Source organism: Sardina pilchardus, chromosome 12 (genome assembly GCF_963854185.1).
Source record: "Sardina pilchardus chromosome 12, fSarPil1.1, whole genome shotgun sequence".
In the NCBI taxonomy this organism is placed as follows: domain Eukaryota; kingdom Metazoa; phylum Chordata; class Actinopteri; order Clupeiformes; family Clupeidae; genus Sardina; species Sardina pilchardus.
This window is the reverse complement of record NC_085005.1, coordinates 9,234,030-9,258,392: the sequence shown is the minus strand read 5'-3', so window position 1 is coordinate 9,258,392 and position 24,363 is coordinate 9,234,030. Positions and strand designations below refer to the sequence as shown.

Sequence of the window (24,363 nt, the reverse complement as noted above, 5' to 3'; positions counted from 1 at the left end):
AAAAAAGGAGGAAGAAGACGAGGGAGGGGAAAAGGAAAAAAGAAAAAGAAAAAAAAGAGAAGATAAAAGTGAAAACATTGCTTGGGCTCGGACGCAGTGAAGTGCTGCCAGGAACATTCCGGAGCAGCATGGGATTGATTAGCGTCTGCGGCCCACAACCCCTCAACACCCCCCAACCCCCCCTCAACACCCCAACCCAGCCCAGCCTAGACGACCCCCCCCCCCCCCCCCACCTAGAGAGGAGAGCTAGCAAAGAGCTGGAGAGACATGAGGTTTAACCAGGAATCTCCACTTCATTCCACAGAGCCCCCCACCGCTAACACAATGTTTTTGTTCACCAAAGACCCTCCCCGCCTGACCTTCGACCCGACAATCCACGCGTCCAGAGAGCACTGACCTGATACCATATAAGGAAGCAAGTGCTTACTTCAGTTTTTAACGGGACAAGCTTATCAGAATTTGCAAGCCAATCATTTAATTTTTTTTGCCTGTTTTTCTCTTCTGCACTGCACAGGCAATAAAGCGTTGGTCATCTAAAACAGCCATCTGTGCTCCTAGGTAGGTGAATGACCTTCCCTTCTCAGAGTGGGACAGAAAACTGTAGCAAGGACTTGAGTCATGACCCGAATACAGTGGACCTAGCCAAACTCATTCAGTTTCATGTCATGTATTGATTTTTAAACAGAAATCGAGCGGTTTCACTTTAGGCGAGCTTGAATACAAGCATTTTGAGGATTATTGAAGACAGAGTCTTTTGTCTTGTCGTGGGGAAGAGCGCCACCGATCTGTATTTGTTAAGGCTTTCCCCACAGGCTTGTGCGGTGATGGATGTGGCTTTTGGACCCTCCCGTTCCGCCCTGCCATTCCAGCAGCCAGAGAAAGAGAGAGAGAGAGAGAGCGAGAGAGAGAGAGATAGAGAGAGAGAGAGAGCGCGCGCACAGCAGAGCAAAAGCGATGACATAAGCATGGTGCAGGTGCATATTGCAAAAACATTCATTTGAAAAAAAAGGGGAAAAAAAACGGAGGGAAAAAAAACCGAAACGTCCGGATGCTGGAGACATCCTCCAAAGGAATTTCTCCAGCCTGTCTGTTGTGCTGCTCAGCACTGACAAACTTCCGCCCCTGCTCCTTGCCGTGGAGCTTTCCTGCCCTTGTCCGTGACCTTGGCCTGGTGCTCACTGCCCTCTGTTAATGCCCCGTCGGCTCTCGCTTCCTGACCCCGTCGCTTGGGAGTGCGAACTCTTGTAAATGTTATCTAACTTCCCCCTGGCATCTCTGTTCTGTTCTAAGGGTGTGTGATTTAGGGGGTTGCTGCCAAGTCTCCGGTATGCAGTTGTGCTAGATGGTGTCCAAACCCGGCAGCGATCACTTGTGCTGTTGTTGCTGTTGCTGCTGCCATTATTTATTTCCCCCCAACAGCACACGTGTTTCTCTGGAATTTGGAAAGAAGTCCTTGAGAAGGAACATAGAGCAGTTAAACAACACAAAAGCTGCACGCTAGCTATCAAGCATAGCAACCAAACACAGCCTGGGCGATGGTCGTAAGCTGACATCTACAGCGAGTCATTTCAGGACATGCACTTGAAAAATCGATCAATACAGCTCAAATTCGGACACACCTGAATGGGTTATTGCATTTGACGTCGATTATATCACACAATATCGTCGAACATACCATTTAAGATCCTGAAATGACTAAAATTTGCATCAAAGCCAACTCAGACCCCGATCAAGGGGTCTGGACTGGAATTGAGGCAACTCGTCTGGCCGCTCATCCAACCCCCGATCGTCGCCGATCGTCCCCTCCCCGAGTGTCCAGCTCACCCGTGCTCGCTTCTCGGCCTCCAGCCTCTGCATGATGAGGGTGGTGTCCACGTCGTCTTCGTCGTCCTCCTCCTCGTCCTCGTCGTCGTCGCTCTGCTTGGACTCCTGCAGCCGCTTCTGGAACTGCCACTCCAGCATGAGCTTGCGCAGGCGGTCGCTCTCCTCGGCCGTGCGCTCGGGCTTGGCCTGCAGCTCCTGGATCTCCCTGTCCAGCAGGTCCACGATCTGCAGCTGCTGCTGCTTCTCCAGCTTCTCGCGGGCGTCGCGCTTCCACGGGTCGGGCGAGAGTGAGTCGCTGGCCGACAGCTCCTCCTTGCTGATGGTGATGTACTGGAGGTCGCGCCGCTCGATGGTGCGCGGCTGCTGCTGCGGCAGGAGGTCGCGGATCACCGTGTCGCCGCCGGGCGGAGGGGGGCCGGACGGGGCCGACATGCCGCGCGGCAGGCTGGACAGCTTCTCGGGCCGCATCGGGGGCGCCGGGGCCGCCATGGGCTGGGACTGCGGCGGCTGGGGCTGTGGGGGCATGTAGGGCGGCTGCTGCTGCTGCTGTGGTGGGGGCATCTGCATGGGCCCGGGGCCGGCCGGCGGGGGCATGTTGTGGGGGTGGTGGTGGTGCTGCGGCGGCGGCATGTGGGGCAGGGTGCCGTGCTGGCCGTGCGCCGGGCCCGGGCCGGGGGCGCCGCGGATCTGGCCCAGCTTGCGCTCCTGCTCGCGCCGCTTGCGCTCGCGCTCCTCCTCCAGCCGCGCCTTCTCCTTCTCGTACCAGCGCTGCTGCTCCTCGCGCTTCTTGCGGTCGGCGGCGGCCGCAGCTGCAGCAGCCGCCTGCTGTTGCTGATGCTGCTGATGCTGCTGCTGCTGCTGATGCTGTTGCTGGGAGACGGGCGGAGGCGGCAGCGGCATCTCCGGCTGGGGCTCGTAGTCGTAGTGAGCTGGGGGAGGCGGCGGAGGAGGGGGCAGGTCGGTGCGCGTGGGCTGGGAGTGGGGGCCCGGCGGGGGGCCCGGGGTCTTCCAGCGGCCTGGCCCGCTCTTGTGGTTGCTGGGGCCCTTGCCGCCGGAGCCCACCGAGGCGTTGGAGTAGTTGAGGTGCTCCTGGCTGGACGTGCTGGACTCCAGGGAGGACGACACCTGCTGGTTCCAGTGCTCGCCGCTGCCGCGCTGGTAGTCCGGGTGCTGCTGCTGCTGCAGGTAGCCGCCCGGCACGTCGCACAGCTCCTCCTGGGAGTGGGCCACTCTCTGTGTGGTGGTCGCACAGCAGGACACACACACACACACACACACACAGACACAGACATACACAGACACAGACACAGACACAGACACAGACACAGACAATGTACACAGAGAATAAAGGGAGATAGTTGGTCAATATTTGGCCCATAATAGAAATGTCTTCCATGCTCATCCTCCATCTTCTTATGAACCTCACACACATGCACATTGTGTCCTTTCTCTGTTTCAAGCTGCCTTTCAGGGAAACATCAGTACTACTAATAATTTGTCTCACACACACACACACACACACACAACACAAACCAAGACACACACACACCTGCATGGACATGTTGTTGTTGTGATGGACCTCCATCGGAGGCCTGTCCTCGTTGTCCTGCCAGGGCTGGTTGGGCGAGGGCCCCACCCGGTCCTGAGACTTGGAGGCCGGGAACGTGAAGTACTCTCTGGGGTAGGTCTGGGTGGGGATGGGGTAGGCCTCTGGGCGAGGGGGAGACGGCTCCTCCTGCAGACAAACGAGGCGAAGGGGTTTAGGGCAGCCAGACAGGCGGAGGCCAGGGGTGTGGAGGGTGTAGACAGGGTGCAGAGAGAACAAAGGAAATGACAATGTAATACTTTAATCACAGAATCTATACAGAATTTATAGGGAGGGAGTCCTTTAATTAATGACTGTAGTCTCTGCTCAGTGTTTCTGGAATATATCTTGAACCCAGGAAGTTTTGAGTAAGCATTCTGGGATTCCCTGCAGCCAAACACAACTGTGCCAAAAAAAAAAGAAAAAAAAAAAAAGAAACTGCAACTATTTAACTCGGCAGTGACATGTATGCTTGCAGGCCCAGATTAAATTCCACGAGTGCTGCCTGACACGCTCCGCCAGCAGCATGCCAACATAAACACAGGCTCCGATGTTCACCAGAATAAACATGCAACACTATGCTACGCTACGCATGCACGCACGCTCCCCCCTTATGTTATCCCTCACAACCTCTCCATCCCTGTAAGCAACGCTCCCCCAGGGGACACTAATGCCCAGTAGAGCCACACTGTCTCCACCTGACCGCACCAGCCCAAGTGTGTGTGTGTGTGTGTGTGTGTGTGTGTGTGTGTGTGTGTGTGTGTGTGTGTGTGTGTGTGTGTGTTCCAGACGGCTAGCATCTGTGACGCCGGGTTCGCTGTGGTCAAGGAGCTCTGATTGTTTTGACTGTGGGCAGACGAATGAGGAGAGCTTGCTGCGGGATCAGCTAATCAGAGGTAGAGGTTTGCAGGAGGGGGTTGCTGTGGTGGGGCGGGGCGGGGTAGGGGGATGATAATGAGGATTAATTGCCTGATGGCTCCGGCAAACCGAGATCAAAGCTTTTCTCGATTACAATGCACAAGCTGGGGCCCAACCCAAACTGGGGAATACCCACAGGATGCTAATAACGCAGGGCTGCTATCGACATTTCACTGTTCCTTAAAAGGAGCTGGAGGCAGAAGCAGCAGCAGCAGCAGCAGACACAGGAGAGCTCTGTGCTGTGCGTGTTTGGGAACAACAAACAACAAAGAGCCATTAGCTTTAATAGGGTAGCGGGTACTCTCGACAAGTCAATGACCTTGGGAAAGGGCGTTTTTAAAAAGCTTGGTCACGGAGGCATGCGACATTCCTCCATCGGATGCTGTTTAGGGGATGATGCATGAGCGTAATTGTGTGTGTGTGTGTGTGTGTGTGTGTGTGTGTGTGTATACACACACTCACATCAGCACAGAGGTTGCCAGTGGAGACGGAGGTGATCTTCCCTGGTCCTCCAGGGTACACGGGCTTTCCTCCTGGACTCTGGGCCTGGTCTGTAAGGGACAGAGAGGAGGAAGAAGATGATGATGACGAAGATGAATAGAACACTTTATGCCTACGCTGTGTATCGTTCCACTACCTACTACCTGAAGCCAAACCAGCCCAGCCCCGCTAGATACCTGTGAATGCATTTTGTACCCTTCCACTACCTACTACCTGAACCCAAACCAACCTAAACCCCTTTACAATGTTTAGAAATTAAAATGTTGAACATAGAATACTGAATATAGCATATAGCATTATACATATCTATGTGAATGCATATGCATATTGAATATATCCATATATACTGTACATATCCCAGATCTATTGATTACTATCCAGCAGGTCCTGCTACACCATCCCCCGTGTGGGAGGCCTGGCGGTGGGGCTACTCACTGGCCACGTTGGGGCTGGAGCGGTGGTCCGCGCGGTTCTTCAGCAGCCGCTCCTCGCCGCCCATCTTCTTTGGTTCTGGGTAGTTGTCCCAGTTGCCCTGGGGGCTCTCGCTGGAGCCGTTCTGCACCGTGTTGTTGTAGAGCTCGAAGCCCTCACTCTTTGGTCGCAACTTGCCCTTGTCCCGAGAGCGGTCGTTCGCTGAGAAGGAGGAGGGGGAAGAGGAAGAGGAAGAGGAGGAAGAAGTGTTACTGACCGGTTTCTGGCAGGGAGAGACACCAGCTTGCAAGTGCACATTAAAGTAGGTCAGACATCAGCTCAAAAACACTAATGACTGGTTAGCTCTTGTTCACAAGGAGAACAGTGCTTTTAATACAGCTGGGAAAATGGTCGCTGTCGAACCATTTTTGCTCAGGAAAATAACACCCAACCTATTTAATCTTTTAGGATGATCCCTAATGAAACACATTGTTGCGAGGTCTGTTTCTTTTCCGCCGCAAAAGTCATCCTTCCTGCAGTAAACCAGCCTGTCAGTACTAGAGGTTGACTGCCAGCTATGGATACGATTCGTAAAAAAACTATATAAGATTTCCCTGCGTGATAAACTGCCCAGCTGTCATCAGTCAACGTCTGGCCATTACCGTCTTCAACAAAGACCTTTAGATCAGCTCGCTGACATGAACCAGCCCTCTCCCCTCCCAGCACTCCACATGAGGCCTACAGTAAAATCCATCACAAGGGCACACACACACACACACACACACAACGGGCTCCAGTCACTGGGCTGGAATCTGCACTGTTTCATGCCAACAGCACGTTTATGGTCTATGACAGCGGTGGCCAACCCGCGGCTCGCGAGCCACATGCGGCTCTTTGCTTCTTCTAGTGCGGCTCGCGGCTGCTCAACTGCTGTTCTGACTTCTCCTCGGACCTAAACGTTTTCCTTTTGAAATAACCTTTATTTCCGGTAAATAAAAACTAATTTCAGAATTTGATAGTAGCCTATTGCCAAAAGTAATTTAATAGTTAACAATAATCATTTTCCCGTCATGATATGGATAGGAATTGGCCAAAACGAAGCAGACGTGTTTATTCTTCAGCCAGGTTTAATGCTACTGTTGCAATCAGGAATACCCTGAAGCGAATCGTAAATAGAAGGAACACGTGCCATTGAAAAGGGCCATTTATCGTTTTGTAGCATAACCCCTCTGGTTAATATGTCAAAGTACGGTAGCCTAATCAAAACGAAAGCACTCTGAGATCGCAAACCTCCGCCTCGCGCATCCTGCTTAACATCTCGCGCCTCCGCTTAACATCTTGCTTAACAAACAGACAAACCCCGATGAAAACATAACCTCATTTGCGGAGGTGATATGTTTCTAGCCTACACATTCGTTTGGTTCTTGGTATGCCACTGATTCATAAAGCTTCAAACCTGAACATTTCCTACATACTTTTGCAAGTAGGCTGGTAATGGCTATAGACGTCAGTCACTCGTTTTCTTTTTGTTTATTTTCTTTTTAAAAGTTAACTGAACACTTGACATTGCATTATCAGGTGTTGGAGCATTGCTCATGCCAATAAGTCATTCAGTGAGGGGGGATTTGATGTGTGTCTGATCTTTTTACATTTTCCAATGATCATTTATCAATGATCATTGAGCATCTGCCAAGTGTCTTACTTTAAATGAAAAACAAAGGAGCTATAACTGTAGGCCTAATGTTGTGCTGTTGTAGTATGGACGCCTTTTTTTGTTGTGCGGCTCTCTTGACTTTTGTAGATTTTTTTTGGCTCTTCATGCTAGACTGGTTGGCCACCCCTGGTCTATGACAGGCAGGAGGCGGGAGGGGGGGGCTTTCAAGAGGGAGGGGGGCGCCACAAGTCCCCTGTCGCTATCGCGTCAGTCACGCTAGCGGGCCCGTGTGGCAGCCCCCGTGCCAACCAATCAGGGACACTCGCCAGACCGTGCAGTGAAACTACGAAAAAAAGCCATCTTGGGCTTCCAATGAGGAATTGTTTTATTATTTTTCCAAACTTTCAGCACAGCTCACAACACTGTCTGACACTGGGGGCCAGTGGCGCCCTCATATGGCAGGGGGGGAGGGCGCAGGCAGGCCCTTACCTCTGGGCATCATGGGGGAGGGCTGATTGAGGAGTGTGGCCAGGCCGTGGTAGATGGCACCCTGCTTGGCCACCTCCAGGGTCACCACGGAACCTGTGCGGGTCATCAACTCAGCCGCCCTGAGAGAGAAAACACACATTTACAATACAGCACACACACAGCCTTTACAGATAAACAAAAAATACAATTATCATCCAACTCAGTCTTAAACTAGAATTATTTAATTGCCTAAACAAAAGCAACGCAAACTAAAGTAAATAACTATAGATGAAAGCCTTTCACTAACACATTTTAAAGTGTTTAAAGTAACACACAAGAGTTACATTGATCAGACTCATGTTTACTGCTTTTTCAGACTGAGCTAATGATATGAATGAGTTTTGTTAGTGATTGCCATCTGGGATTGACTTTGAGAGTGTGCAGCATAACAGACCATTAAAGAGTCTTGGTTTGGAACAAGTACAGTCGTGGTTTGATGCTAGCAAAAGCTCACAAGCCATCTCAAAACAACCAAGAAATCCATCTACAGTGTGTGCGTGTGTGCGTGTGACTGCGTGTTGCACGTGTGTGTGTGTGTGTGTGTGTGTGTTGAGTGTGTGCGTATTTACTTCCTGTATAATTTTCATCCCCTGATGGAAGTACAGTAATAAATTTCTAACGAACCATATGCTTTCGATTCAACACAGTTTGTCAATTTAACAATTTCATTAAGTCCCAGAACAAAAACCCTCACACCAAGCTTTTAGCTTTTAAACGCTGGACACATAAGGCCCATTGGGCCCATAAGAGCTCCACAGCGGGGAACATCGAGTGGCGCTTTGTGGAGCTTTATTTGACACAGTAGAATAGTGTGAAAAGGCTACGGGCAATCCCCGAACGTCGCTGAAAACAAGCTTTAAGCCCAAGAGAGGGAGAACAAACAAGTGTGAGATTTGTGTGTGTGTGTGTGTGTGTGTGTGTACAGTATGTGTATGGTCAATGCGCAGTGCTTGAGGGATCTGTGTTAAGTCTGTGTGTACGGTGTGTTCTCGGATGGGAGTTAGCGTGAAGGCGCGGCGCCGCTAGCTCAGGTAGGGCCTCTTTGAAAAGGAAAAGAAAGAAAAAAAGCTCTTTGTTTTTGTACACGGCTGAGTCGTTTCATCTGTATGTTTTTTTCTTGCCTCCGCTCAAACGGCGGCTGCGGTGTGTGTGTGTGTGTGTGTGTTGGGGGGAGTCAGCAGGATATTGCGTGTTCTAGCCCCCCTAATCCAGCTATGATGCAGAAAGGGCTGGAGGGCCCGAGTTAAGTGACTTAGTGCAGGTCTGCTGGAGCTACCTACGCTGAGACACAGGGAAGCACGCGGAGAAGATGAAGGACATCTACAGCCGCATTACAGATCTGGGGGAGAAACCAGCTGGGGCTGGATGGAATTGGGCGTGTGTGTGTGAGTGTGTGTGTGTGTGAGAGTGTTTGTGTGTGTGTGTGAGTGTGTGAGAGAGAGAGAGATAGTGTGTAGTGTGTGTGTGTGTGTGTGTCTGTGAGAGAGAGAGATAGTGTGTGTGTGCGTGTGTGTGTGTGTGTGTGTGAGAGAGAGAGAGAGATAGTGTGTGTGTGTGTGTGTGTATGTGAGAGAGTTGAACAGAACATGTAATGCATAGCTGCTGGATGTACAGTACCTTTCTTGGGAGAGACCAACCAAACTTCTGCCATCTACACTCAGCAGCTGATCTCCTGCAGCCAGACGCCCGTCCTACACACACACACACACACACACACACACACACACACACACACAGTGAGAAACGAACCAAGACAAATAACAGACAAATTCCGTAAACGCCCAAGACACCCAACACACAAATGCCATCGAGAGAACCACAAGAGACAGAAGTGCAAACAAACAGAGAGGAGTAGCGGTGCATAGCTGAGCGATGGCGCACTGGCTCCTGGTGAGTTATGGCGCTTTGTTCTGGCCCTGGCGCAGGACAGGACGTCATGAGGGCTTCCTGAGGCCCGCTGGCACGGAGGGTTGCAATGCCTGCTGTGGGCACCGGCACAGCGTGGGAGGGCACAGGCCGCTGCCCTGCGCGCATTCATTTAGTCCAAAATAACCTCTAACATCACTCACACACACACTCATTTTCTCTATCACACACACTCACTCATTTTCTCTATCACACACACACACACTCTCACTCATTTTCTCTCTCTCACACACACACACACACACTCTTTCTCTATCTCACACACACACACACTGTCACTCATTTTCTCTATCACACACACACTCTTTCTCTTTCTCCCTCTCTCACACACACACACTCACTCACTCTCTCTGTCTCACACACACAATCTTACCATGTCTGCAGCTCCTCCTTTGACCACGGACTTGATGTAGATGCCCAGCTTGTCCTGGCCAGCGCCCTGCAGCAGACACAGGAAATGAGAGACGGTCAGGATGGAGGGGTCTGACCGGCGTATCGCGCTCATGTAATAAACTCACTCCACGGGGAAAGAACAGCACAGCTCCTGAACACTGGACTTGGCCATGTAGGGCCTTACTCCAGCAGACCTCTCAGTCAGTCACACACACACACACACACACACACACACACACACACACACACACACACACACACACTCAAATCTGACACCATCACAAATCATCTCAGGACATGTAATAACAACCCAAAAAACCATTGTCATAGCGATCCACTTCAGACAGCACTTTGTTTCTGCTGACGGTAAGTCTCAAACACACGCATGCCTCAGACTGGCTAATCACACATACACAGAGTTTCATAAAGCAGGCATCGCATCAGCCACAGAGGGGGGGACCAGCCGCAGCAGGCCTCGCTTCAGTCATCTCCACAAATCACAGGCACACAAAGGCCTCTGTGCAGAAAGGAGCCATTCACTCCCTCCCTCCCTCCCTCCCTCCCTCCCTCCCTCCGGCTCCAGAGGAAACCAGCAGCCCTTCAGCAGGGAGCCCCGGCGATCCCTCACTCTCTCTGGGGACGCCTGCAGCAAGAGACCCCCCGACTGATTACTTCACCGCCCCACACCAGACGAGGGGGGGTTGGGGGGGGCACAGGGGTCAGAGGTCACCTGAGCCGATGCGTTGTCGTCTGGGCTCTCTGACTGTACCCCAGTCAGCGCAGCAGAACTCTCTCCTGCACCCCCCCACTCTCCTCCCCCAACTCGGGGCAATTAAAGTATAAAACAGCCACTGTGCCTGATTTAAACCAATTCATGAGTGTCTCAGACACAGACAATGACTCCATTCACAGCCGGACCGTCAATGGATGAAAATGTCAGTGTTTCGCTCTCACTCGAGGAGGGGGGCGGGGGGGGATTGGTCACCCTGTCATGGTATCCATATGGATTTCCTCAGCTGTTTCACAGTCTATCTCAATAGAGCACTTTTTAGCCGTGAGGAATATCTCTCAGAGATCTTTTACTGTGAGGAGTTCTGCAAAGAAGACTGTGATATGCATTTAACAGTTCTCCAGTGACTTCTCTTAGTGGCACTCCTTCAAGCTTAATGGGTCAGATAGGCAATCGTACATCAACCTTGTTTGATGTTTCTTTTTTTTACATGTCTTCAAGGGTGAAATTTGATCGACTTGCTATTGTGGCCTCTTGCTGAGCTACCTTAGTGCCGTGAAAAAAAAACAAGAACCTGTTCTTTCTCATAAACTTCACCTCGACTCCCGACCAGCGGCAACAGCAGGTCCTCAAGCCGAATGCTTTAAAAATAAATGGTTAGCTTGCTGTTTTACTGGGTCTCTTGTTTTTGGAGAGCAGGGCTTGTGGCTTTGACTTCCTTTTGTTTTCCATGCATGCATTTTTACAATGCCTGGATTTACCATTGAAGGAAGAGAAAGAGAAGAAAGAGGGGGGGATAGAGAAATAACGTCAGAGAGGATAAAGACAAAGGAACAGAAAGAGAAGAGAGAGAGCGAGGGATATAGAAATAACGTCAGAGAGGATAAAGACAGAGCACGAGAACAGGAGAAACGAGGAGCATTGTGTGCATTGCAAACCCCCTAGAAAGACCCAGCTGGGACATAACAGCTAGATGCGGGCAAATCACACTCAAATAACTCCGCTTCCAAAGTAACCAACATAAATGTGTGTGTGTGTGTGTATGTTTCTCTGTGTGTGTGTGTGTCAGTGTATTTCCCTCAAAACACAAGCAAGCGAGGCAAAAACAGGACCAGATGCTCCAACCACAAAAAATCACGTTCACCTGAACAAACACTCCACAAAAATGTCAACAGCGCTGTGGCTTAGCAGAGTGGGCACGGAGAAGAGCTCTGACCAGTGCAATGTGTAATCACATGACCATTATGTTTGGGCTGTGGGATATATGCCACCAGTGACCAGTGACCAGTCCACAGGGTGAATAGCACATTTTATATGCCATGGCCGGCCTAGATGAGTCAGATTGCAGGAGGGAGGGGCAGCCTTTTTAGCCACACACTGTAGATATATTTGGGTGGGATAGTAAAACGTTTCATTCTTCCATGACAGTGAAATCTTATAATTCAAGGGTAGAATAAAAAAAAAGAAGAGTTTTTCTGCCTGTCGGTTTTGTGATATCCTGATCTCACTGAAGAAAAACAATATTCAGAATTCCTGAGGTGCTCTTGTGGTCAACTGATGCCGATAAGAATGAAAAAACACAGTGCCTTATCTTAGCTGGACTCCTGGTAGGGATCTAAAACACTTCACGCACTAAAGACTTACTTCACATTCTGGCACATACAACCAGCTGCTGAGCCAATTTAAATTCCTCTCAAAACTGAAATTGCTGCCAAACCTTCTGAACAGAGGCGTTCCCTGATTGATGCTGATTTACCTGTTCTATGCTCTCACACACACACACACACACACACACACACACACACACACACACACACACACACACACACACGCACACACAATCCCTTAATGCGGCAATACATGTGATTCTATTTGACGATCCAAACCCAACAGCTCACTGTAGCTGTTCTGCTTCAGCATTGAAGGCCCTCAGCATGATGGAAGTTGACAATCCAACAGCACACAGTCTAGCCAGGGCCTGCCTCCTCCTGTTTCTCATCTATATGTTTAAAGGCTTAGCAAACACCAGGGCCAGCATTCAGCCAAGTCTCCCGTCCCATCCCAGCTCCTGCTTCCTCTAGTGGAACAGGCTGCAATGGTGTGTGTGTGTGTGTGTGTGTGTGTGTGTGTGTGTGGTCAGAATGAACGCGAAGGCCTCTTCCTCCCACATGGTCTTCACACATTCCAGTATTCTGGGCAGACAGACCCTAACCCGTAACATCCCCCCCACCGCCAACGCCCCCAACTGCCCTCTTCTGTCCAAGGACTGGGAATGGCTGAACATGTCAATCAAGCACATGTACACACACACACACACACACACACACACACACACACACGTCAGAGCAGCAGTCACTCTGAACCCCAGCTGACCTCAACAAACTGCACTGTGCCATACGCCACGCAACCTCCTCCGGAATGATCTCTCAAAGGCAACGTGGCCAGTCCTCAGGTGGCCATCTTCAGGGGCGGCTCAGTCTCAGCATAACCAACAAGGCCGACACAAGGGAGAGGAACACGCGCGCTCTTACACGACAGGTCAATTACACCACCCGTGTTGATACACACACAGATAACTCTGGACCCTTGACTCCTTAGCAGCCCATCCCTTCAACTTGTGAATGAGTGAGAGAGAGAGAGAGACAGAGACAGAGACAAAGATAGATAGAGTGAGAGAGAAAAGAGAGACAGAGAAATAGATAGATAGAGATAGACAGAGCGATAGAGAGATGAGTGAGGACACGGGCAGCCCAATCTGCTAGTAATCTGCAGGAGACGAGTCAGCAGTGCTTGCAGGGATGGCTCTGGTCTGCTCTGGTTGGGTCGGGTCTGGCCCACTGCAGGGGCTTGGTGGGCAGGAAGAAGATGACGGAGGTTAGTTTGATGGTGTCTTTGAGCAGAGGAGATCCAGCCCAAGCTGGGGCTGAGCCAGTGGGAAACGCTATATGCCTGGGAAACTCTACACCCCTATTCTCTCGCTCCCTCGCTCGCTCGCCCTCTTTAGTTCTTTCTATACGTCTTTCATTCCGCAAGTTTTCCCCTCTTTCCATCCTGCTTTCAATCTCTAAGTCGCTCATCCTAATCCCTCGCTCTCTCCATCTTCCTCATCTCTCTCTCTCTCTCATAAGGCCCCCTGAATGCCCACCCACGCTATCCAGATCGGCACGCTAGCCGCCTGGCACACAGCCGTCCACCAAAACCACCAGCTAGCACAACAAACCGCACCGCCAGCAAGCACCTGACGGCAGCCCGCATATCACACATCTCGACCACCAGACTAGAGAGAGAGAGAGAGAGAGAAAGAGAGAGAGAGAGAGAGAGAGAGAGAGAAAGAAAGAGAGAGAGTGTGTGTGAGAGAGAGAGAGAGAGAGAGAGAGAGAGAGAGAGAGAGAGAGAGAGAGAGAGAGAGAGAGAGAGAGAGAGAGAGAGAGAGAGGAGTAAGGTTAAGGATTTTTTCTTTCTTTTTGGGGGGGATTCTCCCAGACCCTGATCCCCCCCCAAAAAAAGAAAGAAAAAAAAGATTGAATTTTAAAAAAGAGGGCAGGCAGATTTACATGCGAAGACCACCAAACTTCTAAGGGGAGGAAAATAGCGAGGCCAAGAGCAGCGAACCCTTAAATATTTATAGCGTGAGAAACATTTGGACTGCGTTAGGAGCAACCAAAGCAAAACATGCCATGCTGCTTTGAAGTGGCGGAGGGGATGAGGAGCCCCAGTGGTTGAAATGCCACTTTTGACGGGGAGCCACCGGCGGGCAAGCGCCGAAGTGCCCACTCTCATTACCGCCGGCCGTCCCTGAAGCCTCTCGTCCGACAGCTACGGCGAAGGGGCCTGACGCGTCGATCGAGCAACGGCCGCCGGTCACGCGACACCGCTGCGCGACGCAACGCCAGGGAAAACCAAACCCCCAGAAATGTTCGGGAACGTTTCTGAAAAGGCATCTCGGCGAAACGACAGATCCTTTACATGAGCCCCGCAGATCCCCAAGATTCTCCTCCATGTGCTCCAGCAAATCCAGCACAAAAAGGACGAGACACGCACGAAAACCTACCCTTCTCTTTCACCCTCCTCCCGTCTTCCGTCTTACTGTCCACTCTCAGCCTTCTGTCCACTATCACCCTCCTCTCCTCTTCTGTCTTACTGTCCACTCTCGGCGTTCTTTACCCTCCTCTTGTCCACTCTCGGTCCACTCCTCTCTCAGGGACGTCCCTGCTGGTCAGCGAGCGGGTGAAAGGTAGGTAGGCAGGCAGGTGTTTGAGATTGGACACGCACATGGACACGTACTCTAGTTCTACCGATTCCGGAACTTTTTCCTATCCAGACGGCGAGCGCTGGCCCCACCTCGAGCGGCCCCTGAAATGGAGAAGGCGTACGCAGGCAGGGAGGGACATTCCAGAGACCCCCCTGGGGAGTCGCGGAAGACAATGACTCGGGTCAACGTGCTCCCAGCAGGAATCCCGTTTCACTGGAGACAAGCAGGTAGCAGGTAGCACGCCTGGACGGATGATATCGAGAAATATGGCACCGAGCTCAACAGACGGACCTATTTATCTCTTTACGGGTGTCTCTGTGTGTGTGTGTGTGTGTGTGTGTGTGTGTGTGTGTGTGTGTGTGTGCTTAAAAGGAGGCCAACCCATTGTTGCTCATATAGCGTGCTGGAGTGTGCCATTGTTGGCCTCTCGTATGCCATGCTTCTATTCCTGTGATATACAGAGAGAGTGTGTGTGTGTGTGTGTGTGTGTGTCTGTATTGACGAGGGAGAGATGGTGAGGCGTGGTTGGTTTCGCTGTGCAAACACTGAATTCTTTTTTCATGCAGTAATTAATGAGCTTGAAAGGATCACTGTGATGGAGCTACCTGATAGGGGGGCACAGAATAGCATGTGGGTGGGAATCAGATCATATGTGATGTGTGGAATGTTTTGGTGTGTGTGTGTGTGTGTGTGTGTGTGTGTGTGTGTGTGTGTGTTAGAGAGTGTTAATAAGGTAGCAAATGAACGCTCCGATGCTGTGATCTCATCTCGACCCTCACTTCACTTAAAAGGAAAGCACCAGAGCACAAGAAATGGGCGCGCCCCACACACACACACACACAGTGCCACCTGTGCCAGAGCAAAGCACCATGGCATGATGTCAAGCCGTTTCCACAAACAGAACGTCTGTCACGCAAGCAAAGGTCAACACACACACACACACACACACACACACACACACACACACACACACACACACACACACACACACACACACACACACGCACCAAGAAGCTGTGAAGTGTGAGCCGTTGGCAGAGGAGCATGAAACAGTAACTCTCCATAAAAGTCATTAATGAGACTCAGATGTGCTTTAACAGTCACTTTGATTACTACAGCAGTCTCTCTTTCTTTCTTTCTCTCTCTCTCTCTCTCTCTCTCTCTCTCTCTCACACACACACGCCTCTTTCACCCCCAAGTCCACACTGTTCCCTTTCTCAAAATGTGCCCATATGTGTTCACACATGTCCCTAGACACAGACACACACACAGACAGACACACACACAGAGCTAATAAGACTTCACAGAAGGGCCTTGTAGAGATAACCACTGGAAAATTCGAATACCACAAGGGGGCTCGAGCACTTCAAATAAACCCACAGCACATCAGCCTTGAACCTCGCCATGAGACATACTGTGAGAAAGTGTGTGTGTGTGTGTGTGTGTGTGTGTGTGTGTGTGTGTGTGTGTGTGTGTGTGTGTGTGTGTGTGTGTGTGTGTGTGTGCAGTGTGTGTCTAAGGGCGCCTCCTCCAGGAAACAGGATGTGCCAGTGATTTTCATGAGCAAGTCTCTGTGTGTTGGATGAGGAGCTACGTGAGGCCAGGTCTACTAACAGAACACCTGCAGGCAACGAGCCACAATCAGGGGGTGAAGATGCGTGGAGAGGAACAGAATCGTGTGACTATAGAAAGATGGAGGATACCATAAACCAAAGGTGTGAATGGGTGTGGGAGTGCATGTGTGAGTTTGTGTGCCTGCTTGGGAGTGTGTGTGTGTGTGTGTGTGTGTGTGTGTGTGTGTCTGCGGGCTGGGGGGCTGGGGCAACAATTTAAAACTTAACACCCCTTGATTACAGCCAGACACTCTGGAGACAGAACCGACACAAAGAGACAATTAGTGGCCGTGTGTGTATGTGTGTGTGTGTCCTGCAGCATGTCCGCACATGTCCCTAGAGTGTTGACAAACACTCCATTACATGCAGACCATTCTCACACACACACACACACACACACACACACACACACACACACACACACACACACTGCATCCATCATTTTTGTCAGACCCCAAGCAAACCGCGCTAGTTAGCTTGAACACTAAACAGACACCAAGTGGCAAGGCCACTATGCCACTGTTGCCTCCACACACAAACGGCATGATTGTGTACGTGTGTGTGCACGTGTGTGTGTACGTGTGTGAAAGACTAGTGGAGAGTAGCGAACACCTGGCTATTGTGACACGCAAGAGGTAATTTCCATCTGCGTAACACTTTTAGAACGTGCACGATTGCGGTTTCAGCCAGCATTTAAATATACGTCAATGTGCACTGGTTGAGGTGTGTAGGTGTGTGTGTGTGTGTGTGTGTGTGTGTGTGTGTGTGTGTGTGTGTGTGTGTGTCCACTTCAAACTGTATTTCTGTCCAGTCATCAGTTGGAAGGGTTGGGCACATTCACACAGAGGTGTGTCCATTACTGGCAGGACTTCTCTAATGAGATGGTGGAGCACGCACACACACACACACACACACACACACACATACCCCAAACACCCCACCGCCTGCACACATCTAACACCCTGATGCAGGGTTCCTGCTGGGTCACGGCTACGCTGCGGTTCCTAGGCAACCGAGAAAACAAAGCCCTGGTGCTAGCCACATCAGCGTGCCATCTCCAACTGACCGCGGCTTCCTGGTCCGAAATGCCCCAGAGATTGCTGGGAAATAGAATGTTCCTAAATGCGTCGACCAGCTCCAGCGAACCAGTTACAGACGCCAAGCTTAACGGACATTAAACACACACACACACACACACACACACACACACACACACACACACACACTTCTGTTAGCCAAGTGTAGCATTTGTTTTCAACACTATACAATACTGCTCATAGTTTGCCAACAGTTGTTTGTCAATTAAGAATGTGTGTGTGAGTGAATTATTGCAGGATTATGTGTGTGCAGTGCTGGGTGTGTGTTTGACTAAGCTATTGAGAGGAGAAGCACAGGATCCCAAGAGTCAAGTGGAACTTTCCTGCCAGTGAGACTTGGTGTGTTGCACAAGTGGATCACAGCATCTACAGTGTCCAGCAGAGGATGTTTTAAGTGTCCTAGGCTATATGTTATTGTGTTAGAAGTGTCTGAGACTGTGTGCGTGTGTGTGTGTGTGTGTGCGTGTGTGCGTGTGTGTGTGTGTGTGGTGGGATCCTGGCCCTTGCTCCCCTGTAGCCGCCCCACCCTGCCGTTTCCTGCCCGCGGAAGCTTCTGGAAGCCTCCGCTGCTCGGTCAGGAAATTGAAGCAAAGGCACGAGGACCCAGCTCAAAAGGCTGCCCCTGCACCGCCTGTACTGAAAAAAGGAAGTGTGTGTGTGTGTGTGTGTGTGTGTGTGTGTGTGTGTGTGTGTGTACACACAGAGGGGGCTGTGTCTAAACAGAAGTGTTCTGTCTGCAGCCTAAGCGAGACAGATGGTATGTGTGTGTGTGTGTGTGTGTGTGTGTGTGTGAGTGAGTGAGTGAGTGAGTGTGTGTGTGTGAGAGAGTGGGGACAGGACCCCTAAATCTCCCACTTCCTGTCTGGCTGGTTAAACGGTGTGGAGGGTTCGGGGAGCCGAGTGCAAGTGTCTGGGCCCAGGAGAGCCGTAACACACGGGCCCAGACCTCACACTCTCTTCTGCCCCAATTTGTTCACAGCTCTGGGGGAGCAAAGAGAAACATTGAGAGAGTGTGTGAGTGTGTGTGTGTGTGTGTGTGTGTGTGTGTGTGAGAGAGAGAAAAATGGCTTTTAATAGAAAAATCAACACTGAGACAAGCCACGCAAGCAGAAGGCCTGGCAAGGAAAATGGACTGTAACAGAAAACCTCAAACAAACAAAAAGCGTGTGTGCGCACGCGCACACACGATGACAAACACTACTATCGGCCAGTCTTATCATTTGTGTCAAAAAGTGAGAACTTTCTGTGATGAACAGGAACAGCACACTCTAGCCGGCTGACCCAGTGACAGAACTAGGAAATATCAGCCAGCGTGTGTGTGTGTGTGTGTGTGTGTGTGTGTGTGTGTGTGTGTGTGTCTGGTGGTGAAGCAAGTCTCTGTGCTGGCCCAATATAGCTGCTTTCTCAAATGAACTCCATATCTGCCAATCAACTGTGAGTGGCCTCCTATGGTGACACAAGACTTTAATGACTTCAGTGTGTGTGTGTGTGTGTGTGTGTGTGTGTGTGTGTATGTGTGAAACTGAGAGTGAGAAGGACAGTGCATGACATGCTGTGCCCTGCTTGCTTGAATTAAATGAGACCAAACAAAGCAGTCTGTTTTTGCGCCCTACTGGCTACACAAAGTCTTTCTCTGTCTGCGAGTGTGTGTGTGTGTGTGTGTGTGTGTGTGTGTGTGTGTGTGTGTGTGTGTGTGTGTGTGTGTGTGTGTGTGTGTGTGTGTGTGTGTGTGGTTGCACCCTTCATGTGGCTTTCCACTAAACAGCCTTTCAGCAGCTTGAGTTTGAGGGTCTAGCCGAGCCATTTTCCTCTACTTCATCCATCCACTCATCTATTTGTCCGTCCATCCATCCGTCCATCTCCTTCATCCATCCATCCATCCATCCCTCCCTCCATCTCCTCCTCCTCCTCCTCCACCCATATCCATCTGTTGCTCGGTTTACGTCAGGAGCTGCACAGCAGCACCGTCTCCCCAAAACATTACACCCCCTGCTCCACACCCCCTTACATGTGGCACACTATCTCACACACACACACACACACACACACACACACCTTTTCCCTCACACACACACACACACACACCTTTTCCCTCACCCACACACACATACACACCCATACCCTCTCCCACACATACACACACACACAAACACTCTCCCTCACGTACACACACTTTCTCTCCCTCCCTCCCTCCCTCTCTCCCTCCAGCACACACACACACACACACACACACACACACTCAGATGGAGACATAAATACGGTAGTTGACACGGTAGGGCTGGGGCCCCTGGCTAGGGCTTTTAATGTGACACAGATGTGCTACACGCCTGAATATGACTGAAGATGACAAACGCAAGCCACGTGTCCGCGGCACACACACACACACACACACACACACACACACACACACACACACACACTACGCACGTGCACACACACACACACAGGAATATTCACAGCTGAGCCCAGGGTTGTGTGTAACCATCTCTAAAACAATAGCCCCCACAGGCTGTCTAACAGAAGGCCTTCTTGGGCCAACACATGAGTGCCTCCTGATGACATCCTGACAGCACACACATCCAAAAATGGAAGATCTCCAAAAGCCCTCAAAAGAAACGTCAAACTGCAAAAGTCTGTCCAACTTTGGAGCAACAACATTTCCAAAAAAGGACCTATCCGTTCCTAAGCTCTTCAACTCCTTCCTCAGAAGATCACCCTCTAGTCTAGTCCGTCTGTCTGCTGGCCTTTCTGCCCCCCCCCCCCTCCCACACACACACAGCTGTACTCCTCCATCACCTTGGTGACGCCCCTAGGGGCGATGACCATCAGCATCCCTAGATGACCGATCCCACCCTGGTCCAAATCCAACAGCATTCCTCCGGTCACACTGCTGGCCAGAGCATGAGCTGCTGCGTGCGGTCGCAGCGCCTGCAGGCACACACACAAGCCCATGACCCCTGACCCCCAGTGCCAACCGCACCGCCGCCGCCAGCTGTGCGTTGCCCGCTGACCACCGTGAAGTCTACCGCACAGCCTGGCATCTGAGCACCACCCGTGCCAGGACCTAATGACTAATGACCCCAGTGCAGCGGGACTCCCCTGAAGGCTTTACAGCTTTGCAGTCTATTACTCCCTATGCTGAGCCCAGATCAGGGCACAAACTAGCGCACAACCTCACCATCATCGTTCTCAGCTATTCTCTATTCGCTCATTGGACACATTTTTGTGTTGAGAAAACCCACGAATATACCGCAGACCCAGACAACACAGTGAAGGGAAATGAAAACTGGGCGGAACTACGTAGGAAGGCGGAGCCAGGTTAGCTCTGTCCTACCTGGCAGCAGATTCCCAACTGGGTTTACTGGTTCTGTTGAGCAGCAGGGTGGACTTCTAGGGCTTGGCCTTGTAGCCCAGCTTCAACAGGAGCGACAGGAGATACTGTTCAGACTTCTACAGTATGTATGATGCCATTTGTGTGTGTGTGTGTGTGTGTGTGTTGGGGTGGTGGTCATCCATCCTCTGAGAATGGTGAGCGGTGTGAGGGTGTGGCGTCTATGTGTGTGTGTGTGTGTGTGTGTGTGTGTGTCATTTACACTACGTGACAGTAGTCAGACACTTCTGCTCTGTAGAGCTGTTGTCTGCAGCATCCCTACCGCATCGCATGAGATCACCAGTGAATCACGACCCCAAAACATGACATAATGATGTCCTCATAACACCCAATCAGACGTCCTGATGACCTCAGGCCAACGCCCTCGGTGGCGAGAGTGGACCGAGAGCGACTGTCCAGTCAGCTGCTACTCACCCCTCCTCCTCTCTAACCACATAACGACCCCAAAAGGCCTTAAATCTCCAGTCTTACACTGGCGTCCATCTCTCCCCATTCACAAAGGGCAAACCCAATCAGCACAGGAAGGGGTCACAGATGACAGCTTGACGGGACCGTGCCAACCCATTAGCGACGGATCGAAGGGACGAGAGGCGGCGTGGTTGGCACGCACAGGACCAACGGGGTCAAAACCCACTCACAGGTGACTGCATGGAATTCTGCTTGGGTTTCCAAGTTATGTCACCCGTTCCTGTTCAGTCTCTCTCTCCCTCTCTCTCTCTCTCTCTCTCTCTCGTGTTTGCAGAGCACATCCTCCCATTGTGGGAGCGAGGAGTAGGAGAGGGGAGGGTGGAGTCCTTCTGCTCTCCGTGTGGGAACTCTGGGAGGGCGTGGCTGAGCGCATTGTGCTCCCCCCGCACTAACTAAACACACAAACAAAAACAAACATACACACACAACAACAACAACAACACAACAACAACATGTTTGTCCACCCTCTAGCCTCACGTGTGTGTGAGCATGCTGAGGCCATGCCGGCAAAGTCAAACCTGTGCATGTGTGTGTGTGTTTGCACATTTGTTTGTGTCATCTCAAGCTACAGGGGGGAAACGTGGGACAATGCAAGCAGGACTCCCTTGTGTTTTGACATGGAGGGGGGGGTCAGGATATCCCTTCAGCCACTTCCTCCTGGAACGCTGTGTTTGGGCCATCCCCTACGGAGCACGCTAACGGCGCTAACGTTAACAGCTGCTGCCCTGGGCCACACACCCACCCCTGGCTACAACACAAGCCCAGGAGGGACACCCTACACCGGGCCTGAGACCTGGCAGTGTCGGCGCCAAGAGCCGGAGGATCGGTTGACCAACTCCATGGAGAACGTCAATATGAGAAGGTGCAAGCGAGGTACCGCCTGTCTCGGAGTCAGATGTGTGTGTGTGTGTTTGTGCATGTTTATGTGAGTAAGAGCATGAGTGAGTGTGGGAGGAAGTGCACACGTGTGTGTGTGTGTGTGTGTGTGTGTGTGTGTCTGGTGGTGAAGCAAGTCTCTGTGCTGGCCCAATATCGCTGCTTTCTCAAATATCTCCATATCTGCCAATCAACTGTGAGTGGCCTCCTATGATGACACATGGTGTGTGTGTGTGTGTGTGCAGATTTTAGAACTCATTTCTACAGTAGAGGAGAGAGCAGGCGGTGTCCATAATGTACCTTGTGATTCTGAGTCCTTTCACATGCTGTGCTCAATGATTAACAATCTGACCCTGACTTCCAAAACACACACACACACACACACACACACACACACACACACACTTGGACACAGATACTGATACACAGTACAAACGTATAAACACTTACAACGCAAACCTGCAAACACAGACTTGAATGTACAAACATCCAAAAAATGGCAAACACACGCAACCCCATACTGACCTCCCAGAAATGCCAAAATCCCCACTTACACACACCCTCAGCTTCCTTAAAAGGCCAAATGGGCCCCACAAGCACTTGAGCTCTCTTAGGAATTAACACAAACACACACACACACACACACACACATTAAAGTGCTAGGAGGGAATCTGGAGACAAGTTCACTCAAGTAGAATCTGTGAAAGCTGAAGCGGTGCGTTAATAACACGCGTCCCCAAAACTTGTTTTTCTTCCCTCCTTTAATCTCTTCGCCCTTTCAACTCCCAAAACTCTCTCGTTTCTCCTGTTCCATCGCACCTCTCCAACACGCACGCACACACACACACCACACACACACACGCACACACAGAGCTACTGCTAACACTCCAGCACACACCCAGACCAGCACCATGGCGTGATAAACAGGTCAGTGGATGCCCATGAAGGACTTTCATCTGAGTCTGAGATAGTCCGACAGACAGACAGACAGACAGAGAGACAGACAGGGACTGCAAAGCAAAGCACTAAGAGGAAAACACTGATGGACTCCCTACACAGTCTCTCACACACAAGCTCTGTATCCCAGTACACACTCGCCATGCCAGACACAGAGCACACAGACACACACACAATCAAGATGTGTTACAATAACCCGCTCCCTCCAAAACACATGCTCTTCCCCACTAAAGGTACTTCACCTAAGTAATCAGTGTGTGTGTGCGTGCGTGTGTGTGTGAGAAGTTTATCTTACCGCTGGCACTGGCTCCTTTCGCCCCACCACAGAGAACCACATGCTGCTGCCCTTTCACACACACACACACGTGCGTGCTCCCTCTTTCGCTCGCTCTCTCTCTCTTCTTCCTGACAGGAGAAGCGAGGGATGAGCTCGGCAGAGGAGCGGGATCTTTCCGTCACTCAGTCCCACCGCTGAAGAGGAGTAGTGGGGAGCGAGGAGGAGGAGGAGGAGGAGGAAGGCAGCTGGCGCATGCTACTGGGGCAGCACGCAGGGAATGGGGGGATCCAGAGAGAGACGGATGAGCGAATGGGAAGATCCAGAGAAAGAGACAGATGAATGGAGGATCCACAGAGAGAGAGGGAGAGAGACGGGTCCGATCAACCACTCCCAGGGAACCTCCGCATCCAGGCTGAAGAGCAGAGTCCGATCAGGGGGGAGGGACGCGCGTACACACACACACACACACTTCCACACTCCCAGTCTTCTCGAGAAGGTCAGCAAACTTTCTGGGCGCTCCGCTCCACGCCTCCCGCCTCTTTTCCTTCGCTTCACTCACTCACTGGCTCTCGCTCTCCGTTGCTCTCGTTCGCTCTCGCTCGTTCGCCTCTTTACTCCAGCTGTGTCGCTGCCCAGCCCGCGCAGGCAAACATGTCATTACACTCCTCCACTCTGCTCTCCTCTCCTCTCTCCTCCTCTCTTCTCCTCTCCTGCGTTTCCCCTCCCACTCCTTCCTCTGCTCTCACCGGACCGTTCCACCCCTCCCTCTTTTCACTCCTTCCCTTCTCTCGCTCTCCCCTCTCCTCACACACACACACACACACATACATACACACATACACATACATACACACACACTCACACACACACACACACTACCAGCACCTCAGGGCTGAAAATAGAAGTGCAATAACAGGGGGAGAAGGCACCCCCCCACCCCCGCCTCTCCCCCGTTAAAGCCT

The 24,363-nt window shown here is 51.3% G+C and overlaps 1 protein-coding gene across 7 annotated transcripts in view; it reads right to left on the bottom strand.

Moving 5' to 3' along the window:
• The window catches only part of afdna (afadin, adherens junction formation factor a), a 125,644-nt gene that overhangs the window by 11,914 nt on the left and 89,367 nt on the right, over window positions 1–24,363 (bottom strand). For all 7 annotated transcript variants that reach the window (XM_062551558.1, XM_062551563.1, XM_062551564.1 and 4 more), the window contains 7 exons: window positions 9,721–9,786; window positions 9,039–9,112; window positions 7,383–7,501; window positions 5,264–5,461; window positions 4,790–4,878; window positions 3,374–3,559; window positions 1,825–3,057 (listed from right to left, as the gene is read on the bottom strand). In XM_062551558.1, coding sequence (XP_062407542.1) covers window positions 1,825–3,057; window positions 3,374–3,559; window positions 4,790–4,878; window positions 5,264–5,461; window positions 7,383–7,501; window positions 9,039–9,112; window positions 9,721–9,786 — 1,965 coding nt within the window. The remainder of the gene's footprint in view (window positions 1–1,824; window positions 3,058–3,373; window positions 3,560–4,789; window positions 4,879–5,263; window positions 5,462–7,382; window positions 7,502–9,038; window positions 9,113–9,720; window positions 9,787–24,363) is intronic.